At 46.8% G+C, this 15,744-nt stretch overlaps 2 protein-coding genes across 2 annotated transcripts in view; one reads left to right on the forward strand and one right to left on the reverse strand.

Moving 5' to 3' along the window:
* Positions 1 to 275: 275 nt before the first annotated feature.
* On the forward strand, positions 276 to 1,073 carry PSPN (persephin). Its single transcript, XM_086963685.1, has one exon. It carries the CDS (start codon positions 338 to 340, stop codon positions 737 to 739), a length of 402 nt encoding a protein of 133 aa, XP_086819811.1. The 5' UTR covers positions 276 to 337; the 3' UTR covers positions 740 to 1,073.
* Positions 1,074 to 1,467: 394 nt separating this feature from the next.
* The window catches only part of ALKBH7 (alkB homolog 7, RNA demethylase), a 73,447-nt gene continuing 59,170 nt past the window's right edge, over positions 1,468 to 15,744 (reverse strand). The window contains exon 4 of the mRNA XM_086963683.1: positions 1,468 to 2,109. Within this exon, the coding sequence (XP_086819809.1) occupies positions 1,956 to 2,109 (154 nt within the window). The 3' untranslated portion in view covers positions 1,468 to 1,955. The remainder of the gene's footprint in view (positions 2,110 to 15,744) is intronic.

Consider the following 15,744-nt stretch of genomic DNA (forward strand, 5'->3'; position numbering starts at 1 on the left):
CGATAGTTAACAAAGAGTATCTGCTTCTGATATGAATTCAGAATGGTACTAGTCAGTGAAACACGCCTTCTGACCCGGGCCCTAGCTGTGGATCTCCTATGTAGGCACAAACAAACTGAAGCATTCGCAGGAGGTTTGGTGGAAGGTGGGATTGTAATGTCTGCACAAAGTACTTTGCCAGTATTAAAAGTCCAGGCCAATGTCAGTGTGTCAATCGCTAGAGCTTAGATTCATTGAAGCGTTTCTAAAATGCGACACTTTCAACCATTCTTGAAGATAGTGCTTTTTGGAGATTCAACTCTTTGTATTTCTCTTGCTCTGTTTTTTAGACCAACACATGCTGAGGAAAGACCCCCAGCCTTCCTCTGCGGCTGAAGTGAACACATTGGAGGCCAGAAACCGCCAGAAACGCAGAGTGAATGGGAGCCGCCAGGACCGCGAGTGCCGTCTGAAGAGCCTCCTGCTGCCAGTGAAGGACCTGGGCTTGGGCTACGAGTCCGAAGAGAGCATCCTCTTTAAGTTCTGCGGGGGCACCTGCCCTCGGGCTCGCACCAACCATGACCTGACGCTGTCGGTACTGCTGCAGAAGAGCGACATCCCAGCCATCATCGAGGACAAGATCTTTAGTGACCCCTGCTGCCGGCCCTTGCACTATGAGGACGTGGTCTTCCTTGATGACAGCCACCAGTGGCGCACCGTGGAGAAGCTCTCCGCCTCAGCGTGCGGCTGCGTGGGCTGAAGAGACACCAGTAAAGGGTCTATCTTTTACGAGATGTCTTAGTCTGCTCTAGATCTTGAAGTGTATGATGGTTCAGTATCCACTAACAGCTATGGACCCCAAAAGGCCAGGATACTCCTTACCTAGGTGGGACCACAAGAGGTCACAGCATTCTAGGCCAGTAAAGGTCAAACTGCTCCAGACCTCAAAAAGCCAGACTGCTTTGTGGTCTCCAAAACAAGGACAAATGCTTCTAAAAAACTCCAAAACGACAATGGAGGTTGTTCCCAAAAAAGCAATACCCCACAAGGTCTATAAAGTTTGTAACCCCAAAAGAGAGTCCGACACTGCTTTCTGTCTAATGCAAGCTTGCTTGAACACTGTGCGTAACTAAACCTCGGTTACAGCTTCAGAAGTCTGTAGACTGATGAAATGGGCGACACTCGGAGCACCTAAGACAAGTAGTACTAAAACTACACATACTCGAAGGATACATTCTTACCCAAGTAAGGTTGCTGGTTCCCCGGACACCTGCATGACGCTAGATTTGAGACCTGCATTAGCCCCTTTGGAGGTGTATCAACAAAATGTCCCTGCTTCCACCCATAGCTCCAATGTTACCTTACCTTGGACTATGGCCCGTAAAGAGTGTCACTCCAGTCCAGGATACGTGCTTCCTTCACTGGCTTTGTCTTCAGGTGTCCCCGTTTTCTACATTATGATAAAAACCTCAGTCGTGTACAGTACGATAAAAGCTATTTATGTTTAATAACTTATTTATTTATTAAAGTGCTCCCTCCTGTCTGATTTTATTTATACAGACTGTTGTCAGTGCCTCTTCTGTTATAAGAAAAACGAAAGTTGTCCAAAAATAAAACTTCTGTGAAAATAGAGAAACTTGTCCATACCACACGAGGGTGAGGTGGTGAAGGGCCATCTCTAGAGGTGGACGGGCCCATCCTTTCATTACATATCCCTGTGGGAGCCAGGGGAGTACATGGCCAACAGTAGGCAAAGTTAGCTGTTTTCTTGCCCACTCAGAGGGAGTGTTGACTATGCTATATTGAGAGTAAAACGAAACTGGGTTCTTACAAGACCAGACACCCCATGGCGCCACTGGCATGCTTCGGTTTATCCAAGGCCTGCCACCTCTGGGTCCTATGGCAATCTCTCGGCCTGTTCAAGGCCTCACACCTGTGGGCACAGGTCACTGAGGTGAGTGTCTGTGCTGTCACGGTCAGGATGCTGGAACTACACCGTCCCCCAGCTCCGCCTCTGGAAGGTTCCGGCAGATGACCGCGATCCGGCGCTCACGGGGAACCCGCTGCCCATTGAAAACAGACTGCTCGTCCGGCAGGATTTCATGTGTAAATTCGTAGCGGGCTCTGCCACTGTGGAGAGAAGAAGAGGAGACACGATTAGCCCAGGAAGGCCCCGGAGCCCGGCTTCGCCAACAGCTGCTACTTATGTGCACACACAAACGCGCACGCACGAGTTAGACTTGTATATTCCCAAACATCACCTATGACATTGTACTACAATAAAAACATGTTCAAGTGTAAGTAATACATCTCAGGGTCGGATTGGGATCACAATTTGGCCCGGGCACTGACGAAAAAGTGGCCCACATTAAGGGGGCGTGGCCTACATTTAAGGGGCGTGGTCTACATTTAAGGGGCATGGCCTATATTTAAGGGGCGTGGCCCACATTCGAGGGGCATGCCCTTTCATTAAACACCATTTGGTTACTCTTTGAGGTCTAATTTGTAGACAAATATTTAGTAAATTAAGCCTTTTAAAGCTTACAGAGCAAGTAACATTGGTAAAGACTAGGAGCACTGCAGTTCAGATAACTGAATACTTACTTGCAGTCTTAACGCCCTGCACAATGTCGTTGGATACTCTTTCCTAACCAGCTATGTCCTAGACTCTAATCATCACATAAACCAGAAATCTAGTACAAAGTCAAGGAGAAAGGGTAAGACTGGAATCTCTGGTAATAGAACATGTAATAACAAAAGTAAGAATTCAAAAACGAGGAAAAGGCAGTCTGGGGTGTAAAGAATGCTGAAAAAATGTATCTGTACAATCTAGTCATACATTTATTTCACAGTCAGCAGGTGATGTCTATATACAAAAAACACAGTTTTATTCATATCTGTTGCTGCCTTAAAGTCTGGGCCATGGGGAGTGAAATAAAACAATTGCCTAGGATCACATGATCTGATTAAGATACGAAACCAGTATTAATGCCAAGTTGTTGGTATCACATTGTGCAATTCAGAAACTAGATGTATATGCCTCACTTCCCTTACACTCACCTTACCCCCAACTGCAACTCATCTGGTATCAACATAGCTCTTGGTCATAACTCAGACCAGATGTTGTTGCTCCTGGCAAAATGTTTGTGAGCACCTATGTTCAGGCCTATATCATAATGTAATACAATCTGGAATAATGCTGCAAAATCATTCCTTGGGTAAATTGTGTACATTAAATTGCAACAACATTTGACGTGGAATTCTGTGTGCAACCTGCCTATTTCTCACATTTTTAGTGGTAAGGGTGATTTGGTTGTTGTTTTGTGAGCTAGCACACAATATCACAATAAACCATACGGGCATTGTGTTTGCAATTGTAGCTTTAGTTATGTTTACTTATGCCATTCTTTCAGCAACAATGAAAACCAATGCGATGTTCTGAGGATTTTCACCATTCCATTGGAGGAAATCTAATAATTTCCTCCTTATATAGAAGAAGCAATACACACACTCTGTTCTCTGAATCATGGTACAAGAGACCTGCAAACAACTAGTGCTATTGGTTTTAAATATTCCAACCGTGTAACAATCCCTCACAATTTTTCGCATGTCCTCCATGTGTAAGACACATTATGTAGCACCAACTCTGCAGCACGTTCTGGGGCCCACATGCATGATAACAAAACACAACCAACCAGAAAAAGTTGTGCAATACCCTAAAAACTAATCCCACCATGGTCCCTTTAAATACCCCTGCACCCCATAATCATAACCCATCCTAACCCTAAAAATACACCCTGCACCCTAAAACCCAAGCCTATCCCTGAACCCTAAAAATACCCCTTTACCCCAAACCCCAAACCTATCCCTGAACCCTAAAAATACCCCTGTACCTCAAAACCCAAACCTATCCCTGAATCCCAAAAATACCCCTGTACCTCAAAACCCAAACCTATCCCTGAATCCCAAAAATACCCCTGTACCCCAAAACCCAAACCTATCCCTGAACCCTAAAAATACCCCTGTACCCCAAAACCCAAACCTATCCCTTCACCCTAAAAATACCCCTGTATCCCAAAACCAAAACCTAGTCCTGAAACCTAAAAATACCCCAGTACCCCAAAACTATCCCTGAACCCTTAAAATACCCAATCACCCTAAAACATATACCTCAGAACCCCAAAACATATACCCTATATACCCATACTTACCTTATCCTAACATATACAAAAAAACATGCTTTTATCATTCATGCATTTACGAGTTTCGTTGTAAATGTATGCGTGGTAAAAGCATATAAAATGTAATGCCATGCGTTATAACGGCATTGCGGAGTCCTAGTAGTTTCGTAATAAAAGTATGCGGAGTGATGGTATGCGGCAAGAAAGATTCGGGATAATGGGTGTTTACTGTCAGAATGACCTACAAACTACAAAAAAAAACTAACCAAAACTTACTAAATTATATTTTTGGCATATAGAGAAATATGCCCCTTGTCTGCATTTTGGATTAGGCCTTTAAAATAGAGTTAAATTGTTAACTGGCACATGAAATGGAAATTTTGTATCGGAAAAGCTGTGTTAAAAATATGGACATGTTTTTATAAAGTGTCCTCTTTAATTATCATGGTCCCTTTGCAGAATCATAAAGCATGAACAAATGGTTATTTTTTATAATTTTCTTACCATTTGACAGTTTTATGTAGTGTAAATTCAGCCCTAGACAAAGGCTATTTGAGTTCTATTCATGAGTACCAATTACAGTACACATGATCTGATTTTTTATTTAAGGGCCTGGGCGAGGAAGTGATCTGCCCAGAATCACAGGCTGTTGAGCAGACCCTGGGATTCAAACTTGAATCCCCATCTCTGCAACTCTGGCGTTAGGCCACCTATGCCTATGCAAAGATAAGGAATGAAAGTGGGAGGATACTGTTCTTGCGCAGGACACAGGCCCAAGGTGACAATGGCCTACATGCTGAGCAACTAAAAAAACAGCAAGGCCCCTTTCTGTCACAAAATTATTCAAGAACTTCAGTGCAGGAGCACCTGAGAAGAAGGGAAGCCCCTGCTATTACTAACCTACTTAGCTCAAGAGCACATGAACAGCAGTATGGCCCCTGCAATTAGTAAATTAATCAGCCCTCCCGGCCCCAGGGCAATGTCTTGGCAGGGGAGCACAATGGTAGACAGGGGAAGGCTGAGGTGAAGATGGTGGGAGTTCAAAACATCACCTAGCCCCCACAGCCAGACCCATTCTTCCTCGCCCACTGTGCCCTGAATCTGAGGGGCTGTGGGCGAGGTGTTAAGATTAACACCGTTTCTCGGCTGCGTGGGCCCCAGGGGGCCGAGGTGGAAATGGCTCAAGGCCTGAGCAACACCTGGCCCCCAGGGAGGCCGATTTTCGCAGACAATCACCGCTCCCCAGCCCACCCTTGGCGTGATTGCTTTTCAGGGGCAGGGGGTGAAGTGAGGCCACAGCTAATAATCACTGCATGGCACACAGTGAAGCGCTTTCATTTCTGTCTCTGTTTCCGTGCGCTCTGTGGGCCGTTTTTTTTTCTCCCCTTCCCAAGTTCACAGAGAGCAGATAGCAGAGAGCACTCTCTGTGAACTGAAAAAGGGGAGAAAAAAACCGGCCCACAGAGGGCACTGAGACAACGGCCCTTCGGCCGTTTCCCGAATGCCCGCCTTGCCAATCCGACCCTGATACATCTGCAGAGAAGGGACAGTGAGTATGTGCTTCGCCCCAACACCCCTGCACAAGATATGACCCAATACATTTTTGTTAAAGAGTATCAGACATCAACTCTCCCATCAAGCCTCCCCTTCACTGACATTTATTTATTTGCAGAGTTTTATATAGCGCTGGCTAGACCCGGAGGTATCAGAGCGCTTTACATGAGGATCAGCGAGTTACATGTTAAAAAATTACATCATTTACACACAGCCAAGTATAAACATAGGAGAAAAACAGTGATAACAGAATGACTTGAGTTATTAGCGCAAGGCATAACCAGGACACACGTGTAATGGGGAATGGAAGGTAGAGGGGGAAAGGTAAATCGGGGAAAGGAATGAAGAAAGGGTCAGGAACACCGGCAAGAGAAAGAACTTCAGGGGGATGTGGAGTTACAGTCTGTGTCACAGCCCAGGTCTTACCAGAGTATGTACAGGTACACTCTCTTCCCACAGCCATGGTAAGATGAAGTGGGGGAGGATTAGTGCTGTACAGGGAGGTACTATACCTGGTTTCTCACTGGACGATGTGCCAGTAGCTTGCTCTATTTATTTTTTTGCAGAGTTTTATATAGCGCTGGCTAGACCCGGAGGTATCAGAGCGCTTTACATGAGGATCAGCGAGTTACATGTTAAAAAATTACATCATTTACACACAGCCAAGTATAAACATAGGAGAAAAACAGTGATAACAGAATGACTTGAGTTATTAGCGCAAGGCATAACCAGGACACACGTGTAATGGGGAATGGAAGGTAGAGGGGGAAAGGTAAATCGGGGAAAGGAATGAAGAAAGGGTCAGGAACACCGGCAAGAGAAAGAACTTCAGGGGAATGTGGAGTTACAGTCTGTGCCACAGCCCAGGTCTTACCAGAGTATGTACAGGTACACTCTCTTCCCACAGCCATGGTAAGATGAAGTGGGGGAGGATAAGTGCTGTACAGGGAGGTACTATACCTGGTTTCTCACTGGACGATGTGCCAGTAGCTTGCTCTATTTATTTTTTTGCAGAGTTTTATATAGCGCTGGCTAGACCCGGAGGTATCAGAGCGCTTTACATGAGGATCAGCGAGTTACATGTTACAAAATTACATCAGTTACACAGAGCCAAGTATAAACATAGGAGAAAAACAGTGATAACAGAAAGACATGAGTTATTAGCGCATGGCATAGCCAGGACACACGTCTAATGGGGAATGGAAGGTAGAGGGGGAAGGAAATGAAGAAAGTGTCAGGCACACCGGCAAGAGGAAAGAACTTTAGGAGGTCAAATCAGTCAAGTGCACCAACGATCCAAAACATCCTGAGTATAGGTGAAAGTAAATGAAGAGAGGTGTGTGGGAGACCTAAAAGGGGGTTGGGGGGTGAGGGGGGGGGGGGGTTAGACTACAGGAAAAGGTAATTCAGGGAAATGAGGAGTCCAGCAGCAATGAGGATCAGACGAAACCGCCAAGATGGAGGCCCTCTCGAACCGATAGCATGATCACAAAATGGCGATATATGCAATAATCAATCCAAAAAAACCATAAAAGTAGCTGACTCAATGGCTCCACGCAGGGCTGGAAAAAGGAGGCAGCCAAAGGATTACAGAGGGAGGGGGAGGGAAGAAAAAAATACAACGGGGAGACGATGAAGAACTATGTCCAATGTTCAGCTGGGGAGGTAACGGCTGAGGGGGTGAACCAGCGCCAAACTCCTCTATAGCTGCCTAAACAGCTCCACCGGGCATCGGCCATGTTGCTCAGGCTCCGCGGTAAGTACAACATTTAAAGTTTCTGCCCGGGGGGGGGGGGGGGGGGGGGGGGGGCATCGTCATAGTTCCATCAGACCCACCATTCCTTTGGTGGGTCCTAAAGAACAAGTTACTTACCTTCTCTACAGCTCAGCAATCACCAGAGCAGGTGCAGGTACTCTCTCTCCCCTCAGAACCCTGTTGTTAAACGTAGAGTGGATGTGGCGGTGCGATGTACATAACAGGATTACTGTTGGCTCTTCCCTGGAGGATGCGCAGGTACACTCTGCACCAAAATCCAGCTCTTGTCAGAGTATGTAGAGGTAAACACTCTGCCCACATTGTTGACGTTAAACGTGGAGAGGAAGCAAGGGAGGGCGGGTGATGTGCATTAGAGTCCACTCTGCAACAGAGGATGAAGAGGTACACATTGCTGCACAGTCCATCTCTTGTCAGAGTACATAAAAGACACACTCACTGCCACAGCCATGGGCAGATGGACTAAAGGAGGCAGGCGGGAGAGCACAGGAGGGGCGATTTACACTAGGGGACTGCGTCTGGCTCTTCACTGGAATATGAGAAGTCTGTCATCTCTAGCCACACTCCTACCGGTTCTTGTACCTACAGCCATAGCAAGGAGGAAGGAAGATGTGGTGGAGGGCTGATGTACAGGAGAGTCTTACCCCTGGCACTACACTGGAGGATCTGCATGTAAAGTCTGGTCATCTCCACAGGTATAGGCTGTATCCACAGCCCAGGTGTTTGATGTGGAGTGTGAGAGGGATGATGCACATGAGTGGACTATGCCCACCTCTTCACTAAAGCTTGTACTAGGACAGCCCGTTTCACAGCCGGGCTCTTACCTGAGAATGTAGAGGGAGCGTCTGTCGAGCAAGTGGTCGGCCCAGTGGTCCTTGTTCTGCTCACTCACAAGTCGCATTATGCTGGAGGACAGAAGGCTCAGCCCTGCAATAGTCACATTATAAGTAGCTATGTTCATTCTCAACAGAGCAGGCATAACTACACTCTCACCCAACAATACAAAGAACTCCTGGAAATTGAAATATGAGATGTTCAGCAGAGGGAAGTGTGTGTAAGCTTGGAAGAGGAGGGGTGAATAAGGTTCATAGATCTGGCTGCAGTAAAGAGCATTTCAATCTGTGCGGGAAGGGGTGGTGTCAGTTGCCCCTCTTCTTTACACATTGCACACTATGGAGGCAGAAAGCACACCAGCTGGGCCAGCGTTTTAGTGAGCAGTTTATAAACCAGATGGGTGGTAGTTGGTAGTAAAGACTGGTCCCACAGACTCCGATCTTGAGTGCTGGAGATTTTAATGCGGTCCCGGATGCTGTGCGGGACACGCCGGACATCCTGCGACAGGGCAGTCTGGCTCTTTCCGTGAGCCTTACAGCCTGGGTAGAATATATGGGCCTCTGTGATGATCGGTGTTCCTGGAACCCCACACAGTGGTCCTTCACTCACTTGTCCGCAGCTCATAAAACTGAGTCCAGAATTGACCATCTCTAGCTGCCGACTTAGGACTTGCTGGAATTGCAGTGCATCTGGATTTTACTAAGAGGCATCTCTGATCATGTCCCCTCCTGCTTGAGTGGGCTATCCCCAATAGCGCCCTCCGCCCGATGTGAAGGTTTAAAGCGTGGTACTTAACTGACCATGATTGCACAACTTTTGTGGAGGAGAAACTTCATCCCTTCTTTCAGAACAATACAGGTTCAGTATCCTCCTTGGTTACATTATGGGTGCCGAGTAAACATGCCTTGTGCAGTCATATTAAGGGCTACGTGCGGTGTGGGGAGGAGCATTAGCGGCTGGCACAGGTATCGGAGTTGGAGGCCCATATCCTTGCTTTAGAGCGACGCACTTGCGGCGCGAGGTCGGGAGACGTATAGTGCCTTTTGGAGATGCTGAGATCTAAGCTGGAGGGCATCTACCCAACGGGTACATGCCTCGGGAGACAAATCGGGCAAGCTGCTATATTGGCTGGTGACTAGAGGGGTTTCCAGCAGGGTGGTCCCAGCTATTAGAGACTCTTCCGGTGCCCGTCACAAGGAGGTGCCCATGATCACCCAAACATTTGCAACGTTTTACCAAGATCTGTATACAGCATACCTGACCCCACCCGGTGAGCTTGCGCATCCCCATCTTAGAGATGTGCCTCTGCCGTCTATCCGTTCCTCCTTGGCCCAAGAGCTGGAGCTACTGCTATCTGCAGAAGAGATTAGACAAGCCATAACTGATCTTCAGTTTGGCAAGACCCGGGGACCCAATGGGTTGCCCATCAAATTTCTTAAATATTATTGCAATATATTGACACCTCATCTGTTGGCCCTCTATATGGAGGCGTCAAAGGGGGGGGCTAGTTTCCTTCAGACCTAGCTATTGCCTGCCACCATTGTGGTCTTACCAAAGGCAGGTCAACCTTTGGACAGCTACTCCTCATATCACCCAATCTCCCTCATCAATGGCAACATTAAGATCTTTGCAAAGGTCTTAGCGATCAGACAGCCTTGGCCTACTTCATACACCCAGACCAGTAGGGCTTCATGCCCGGTAGGAGCACCCACCACTGTATCCGAAGAGTGCAGTTGATCCTCTCTCAAGTCGTCCACAAGGCAGGCTTCGGGCCCGCCTTTTGTAAACTAATGGAGCTGCTGAACTGAACCCCTTCAGCGCAAGTTCAAGTAAATGGAATTCTTTCCCCACCCATCCCAATCCGCAGAGAGACGCGGCAGGGTTGTCCCTGCTGCTTTTTGCCCTCGGCATAGAACCATTGGCATGCCTGATTCGGTGTGATGCGCAAGTTGGGGCTGGCAATGGAGGGGGATGGGTGGAGTGGAGGTCCGGATTGCCCACTACAAGAACGATGTCCTGCTTTTCCTCATTGAACTGTGGATATAGGGTCTTGGGTGTCTTGAGATCCTCCAACTTGAATTGGAGGCATCTGGTCTGCGTGTGAACACCAGTAAGTCCGTGCTGGTGGAGGTCGCTGGTGATGCTGCAGGATATTGGTGTCCTGATATTCCAATCAGACGCAACTCCTTTATGTACTTAGGGATTCATGTATCCAGCCTTCCAGACCTGGCATGGTCCATAAATGTCTTCCTCTTGCCTCAATACTGGATCATGATTTACGCAAATGGTCCAGTATACCGTTTAATCTGATCGGGCGAACTGCAGTCTTTAACCCCTTCCATGCTCATGACGAGCTCAGCTCGTCATGAGGCACAGTTGAGATGTGCTGATGACGAGCTGAGCTCGTCATGACAGCAGCAAAATGGCAATTTCCAGCACAGGGGAAAAATAACCACAGCAGCGATGTGGTTAAAATGATGTGCCTCCCTCTGTATCTATACGTCTTAGCGAATTACCCTCATCCTATTCCACGAGCATGGTTTCAGTCCTTTACCTTGAAATTTACATCTTTTGTCCGTTGGGCATAATCGTGTGACGTTCACCTCGGCTCGCAAGATATATATGCTATTACCTTGTGGCGCACCTGCTCCTGGTGAACGAATGGTTTACTGGGGGCTGGGATGATCCCGCTTATAGACCTGAATGACATCTTTTGGGCTTTGATGGGCTTCTTGACCTACTTTATGGACGTCCTTTACCCTCTAGGATACCCTCCTGCACCGAGTGTCACTGCTCTGTTGGAGAGCAGCCTTGCACCTTACCCACTCGACTCGTCGCCTCACGTACATGATGCCAATGTGGCGCAGTACTTTGCTCAGACAAGTGATGGGTATGGAGGGCTTCTCTCACTGGAACCGTATAGGTATCACTTTTCTGGGGTAAGTTCGCCAGAAATATTAGATAGTCTTTCAAGAGAAGCAGGACCAATATAGTCTTTCCCGCACGCAATTTTTTCACTATCTTCAGCAGCGCCAATCACTGCAAGCCCACCTCCCGACATCCAAGCAGATTCCAGAATGCAGCCCCCTTGAGACGAAACTCATTATGGGGCGAATGGGTAGAGGTGCAATCTCGGCTATTTATCGTTTGCTAATAATTAATGCACTCAGGTGTAGGCAAGAGGGCAGGGTAGGTGCATGCCTGGCCCCAAGCAAACTAGCAATTTCCTTGCTTCTACAGATGGTCCAGAATAATTATCTCCATGCGACATACCTATCCCCTCAGCATTTACAGCGGATAGGTTCTACGGACCACACCATATGTCCGCGCTGCTCAGCTCCTACTACTGACTTCTACCAAATGGTCTGTCCTGTCCGGCTTTGACACCCTTTTGGAGTGCGGAGAACCATTCGATTTTGGAGGTTCTGGGTCACCGCATTGAGTTTGGTCCTCTGGAGGCACTTTTGGGTTTCCTGGAGGGAACTGGTGACTCCCGCTCTGAACAGACTTTTATAGGGCTGGCCTAGATTGCTAAACGTAATATTGTGCTTAACAGAAAACCTCCAACCCCACCCCCCCCCCCTCCCCCCCCCCACCCAGGTGGCATGGCGGAGAGGTGTCTACGGGTGTGCACGCCAAGAACAGCCAATTTATGAGGCTCTGGATGTCCCTAAAAACATGAGAAAATATGGGGATTGGTGGTGTACTTATTATGGATTACCCATATAAACTGTACACCTGTGGTATGTGCTCATAATTATTTGATGCTCTGGTTCGAAATTATTCCGATACTTACTTGTAAACCTCAGTGGATGAAGCTGTGTATTGTTAAACCTAATAAAACTTGGTAATTAAAAAACAGACTGGCCCGGCGGGGTATGAACTCTTTCACCTTAGTAATACTTGCACTAAAAGCGCGCTCAGTCATTCTTACAGCCATTAACATGCTGTGCACAGTTGAACTCTGACACACATATAAAGGTTTGCAGAATGGTACAAAGTCGTGACTCTCTGACGAGAACGTAAAGCCATTCATACAGTCTCAATCATCCCTCCACCCTGATGAACATCCTATAACAAAGGAGAACAGTAAAGTCTTTAACTTGTCTACTGGTGGAAGGCACAGAAATTAAAATATATGATTCTGCTGGTACTCAGTGGCGGCTCCTCCGCAATGGCAGAGGAGCGTCGCCCCACTGCTTTTAAGCAGTGTCACTAAAGGAAAAATAAAATGATAATAACTAAGTTATAATTATTTTATTTTTTCCTTGTTACGGCAGCTTTGCGGGTGAGACGGTGGCTCTGCTGGCAGAGCAGGGGAGGGGAGGAGTGGTTTACACTCCCTAAAGGTCGCATGAATGTTTGGACGGCCGCACTTTCCATGTTCTCCATGCAGGCTGCATTACAGCCTGCATGGAGAACATGCCCAGCCTCCCATTCTCTGGCTGAGCGCTGATCAACGGCGCTCAGACCAATGACAAAGCTGCATTGCAGCATTGTGATTGGCTATCAGGAGACTGGGAGCCGGGTGCATCCAGCTTTATGCCCTGGGAGCAGGGAAGAGGACCAAGAGGAGACGGCGACGGCGGGCGGCAGACAGGTAAGTGTATAATTTTTTTATTTAATTCCCTCCACCGCCTTCAAATACAAGCCGCCACTGCCGGTTCTGGCCAGTGTGAGTTCTTGCACTTCTTTAATTTGAGAGGGAGAGTACTTCCACTTTTCGGTTTTGCTGCAATATATTTAATGGGTGAGTACTGGCACTTTCTCAGGAGCAAATAAGTATTTTGAAAAGAGAGTACCTGCACTTCTGTATTTCTATTGAAAGCCTTGGAGGGGAGGACCGGTGAGATGTATATGGCTTGAAGCGCAGGAGTGGTGTGGGTACAGTAGATGAAAATGGCCATTCCAATGTCTATAAAGCAAGGGGCACAGAGGCTCAGATGCTCTATTCTTAGAAAACAGAACAGGGTCTAGGCTCCTCTACAGTAAGGCTAAGCCTACTTAAATCACAAAAACAAAACAACTGCCAATACTGAAAGTACTTTTTTTCTTTATTTTTCAAAGATCTGCTATGAATAAAACATAGCAGTCTGTTCTTTATTCTATTGTTAATTTATTATACTCGTTTCTTATTGTCAGAACGCTCTTTCATTTTCTCATTTTCTGAAAATCTTTTTGTGCATATACAAAATGTACAATTATACAAAATATACAGATTTATACAAAATTTACAATAACAATCTTCTGATTCCTAAACAACACATCCATACCATACCTTTCACACTTCAGACGCTCAAATACCATTCACACACATAAAGGTTACCTCTGAGGTATAGGTCAATGTCAACAAGAAATTATATATATTGCAAGAAGTTTAGACAAATTGGATGAATCACAATTTTTTTCGAAGTTCCAATAATTCAAACAGTTCAAATTAAGTCGTATATTGATCTAGTATCTCTAAACTTTTTCATTTGTTGACAAAAACCACAAAAGATCTACGCGTTTCGAACGCCCTAATTGCGGGGTTCTCCTCAGGATCAACACGATTTCTTATGACTCAAGTTCAGGGTGTCTCTCAGGACTGGTGTGGGTGTTGTGTAAATACACTCGCAAGCAACAGAAGATCGCTTGGGGTGCCCGGTATTAGTGTCCGGTTCGCTTGACCAGGCGTTCTTTTCACTTGTGGGCTTGTTGTTCAAGTGGCCGCCATGTCACTGGAAAAATGCACTAAATGCACGCAGTCTTATCAGGCTCTAACGATGTGGCGTCTTCGCAGTGTAGGCAAACAGTCCTTCCCCGGTAGCTGGTTTCCTTCCCAGTGGAAGAATTGGCTTGGTAGTTTGGTTTGCCCTGTTGCCCTGTTCCCATCGTGCAATGGGACAGGAACAGACTAATTTGCATATAGCCAGGTTCTGAGCTGGGATGGTGCAGTGAGCTAAAAAACGGTGTTGGATCTAGCCCTGATCTCTTGACTGGGTGAGAGTATTCTGCTTAATTCAGAAACCCTGCCCATCACCACCCCTTGTTGTTAAATATTTTGTCCACCCTAAGCGTGGAAGGGTATACTCAGATGTGAGTCCCTTGCTCATTGCACCATCAGGATTCAAGCAAGCCGGGCCGACGACGGCTGAAATGCCAGAAACCGGTCCCCGGTAGCTTGTTTCCTTCCCAGTGTAAGAATTGGCTTGGTAGTTTGGTTTGCCCTGTTCCCATCGTGCACTGGGACAGGAACAGACTAATTTGCATATAGCCAGGTTCTGAGCTGGGATGGTGCAGTGAGCTAAAAGACGGTGTTGGATCTAGCCCTGATCTCTTGACTGGGTGAGAGTATTCTGCTTAATTCAGAAACTCTGTCCATCACCACCCCTTGTTGTTAAATACTTCGTCATGGCCCAGCAGTGGATTGATGTTCAAAACGACAGTCTCAACTGGCCCTTCAAAGGTGGATGTACAGGTACTTTCTGCCAACACTCATGACATTAAATAGAGTAGGTGAATGTAGACACATTTAGCAGCCAAATCCATAGAGATCACATGCTGGTGCTTAAGGGCGCACACCACATCTATGGTGGTGACAGTCTTCTTCTTGGTGTGCTCGGTGCAGGTGACGGCATCCCACATCACATTCTCCAGAAAAACCTTCGGTACACAGCAGGTTTCCTCAAAGAGGAGGCCGGAGAAGCGCTTGACTCCTCCACAGCACACTAAGTGGCAAATGGCAGATTTGGTGATGCCCGGTTTGTTGCTTGCAGCACCTTTCTGTGCCTCTTGATGCCCACTTTGCCGAAACCCTTTCCTCCTTTGCTGGATCCATTCATGGTCCTCTCTCACTCAGAACAGAACTAAGAATGATACACATGTGGGCCAATCACTGCTCTCTATTTATTTATTTGCAGAGTTTTATATAGCGCTTGCTAGACCCGGAGGTATCAGAGCGCTTTACATGAGGATCAGCAACTTACATGTTATAAAATTACCTCAGTTACACAGAGCCAAGTATAAACATAGGAGAAAAACAGTGATAATAGAATGACTTGAGTTATTAGTGCAAGGCATAGCCAGGACACACCTGTAATGGGAAATGGAAGATAGAGAGGGGGAAAGGTAAAATCGGGGAAAGGAATGAAGAAAGAGTCAGGCACACCGGCAAGGGAAAGAACTTCAGGGGGATATGGAGTTACAGTCTGTGCCACAGCCCAGGTCTTACCAGGGTATGTACATGTACACTCTCTTCCCACAGCCATGGTAAGATGAAGTGGGGGAGGATTAGTGCTGTACAAGGAGGTACTATACCTGGTTTCTCACTGGACGATGTGCCAGTAGCTTGCTCTAATTATTTTTATTTATTTATTTGCAGAGTTTTATATAGCGCCGGCTAGAACCGGAGGTATCAGAGCTCTGTACATGAGGATCAGC

This window comes from Lissotriton vulgaris, chromosome 1_1, assembly GCF_964263255.1.
Source record: "Lissotriton vulgaris chromosome 1_1, aLisVul1.2, whole genome shotgun sequence".
Classification (NCBI taxonomy): Eukaryota; Metazoa; Chordata; class Amphibia; order Caudata; family Salamandridae; genus Lissotriton; species Lissotriton vulgaris.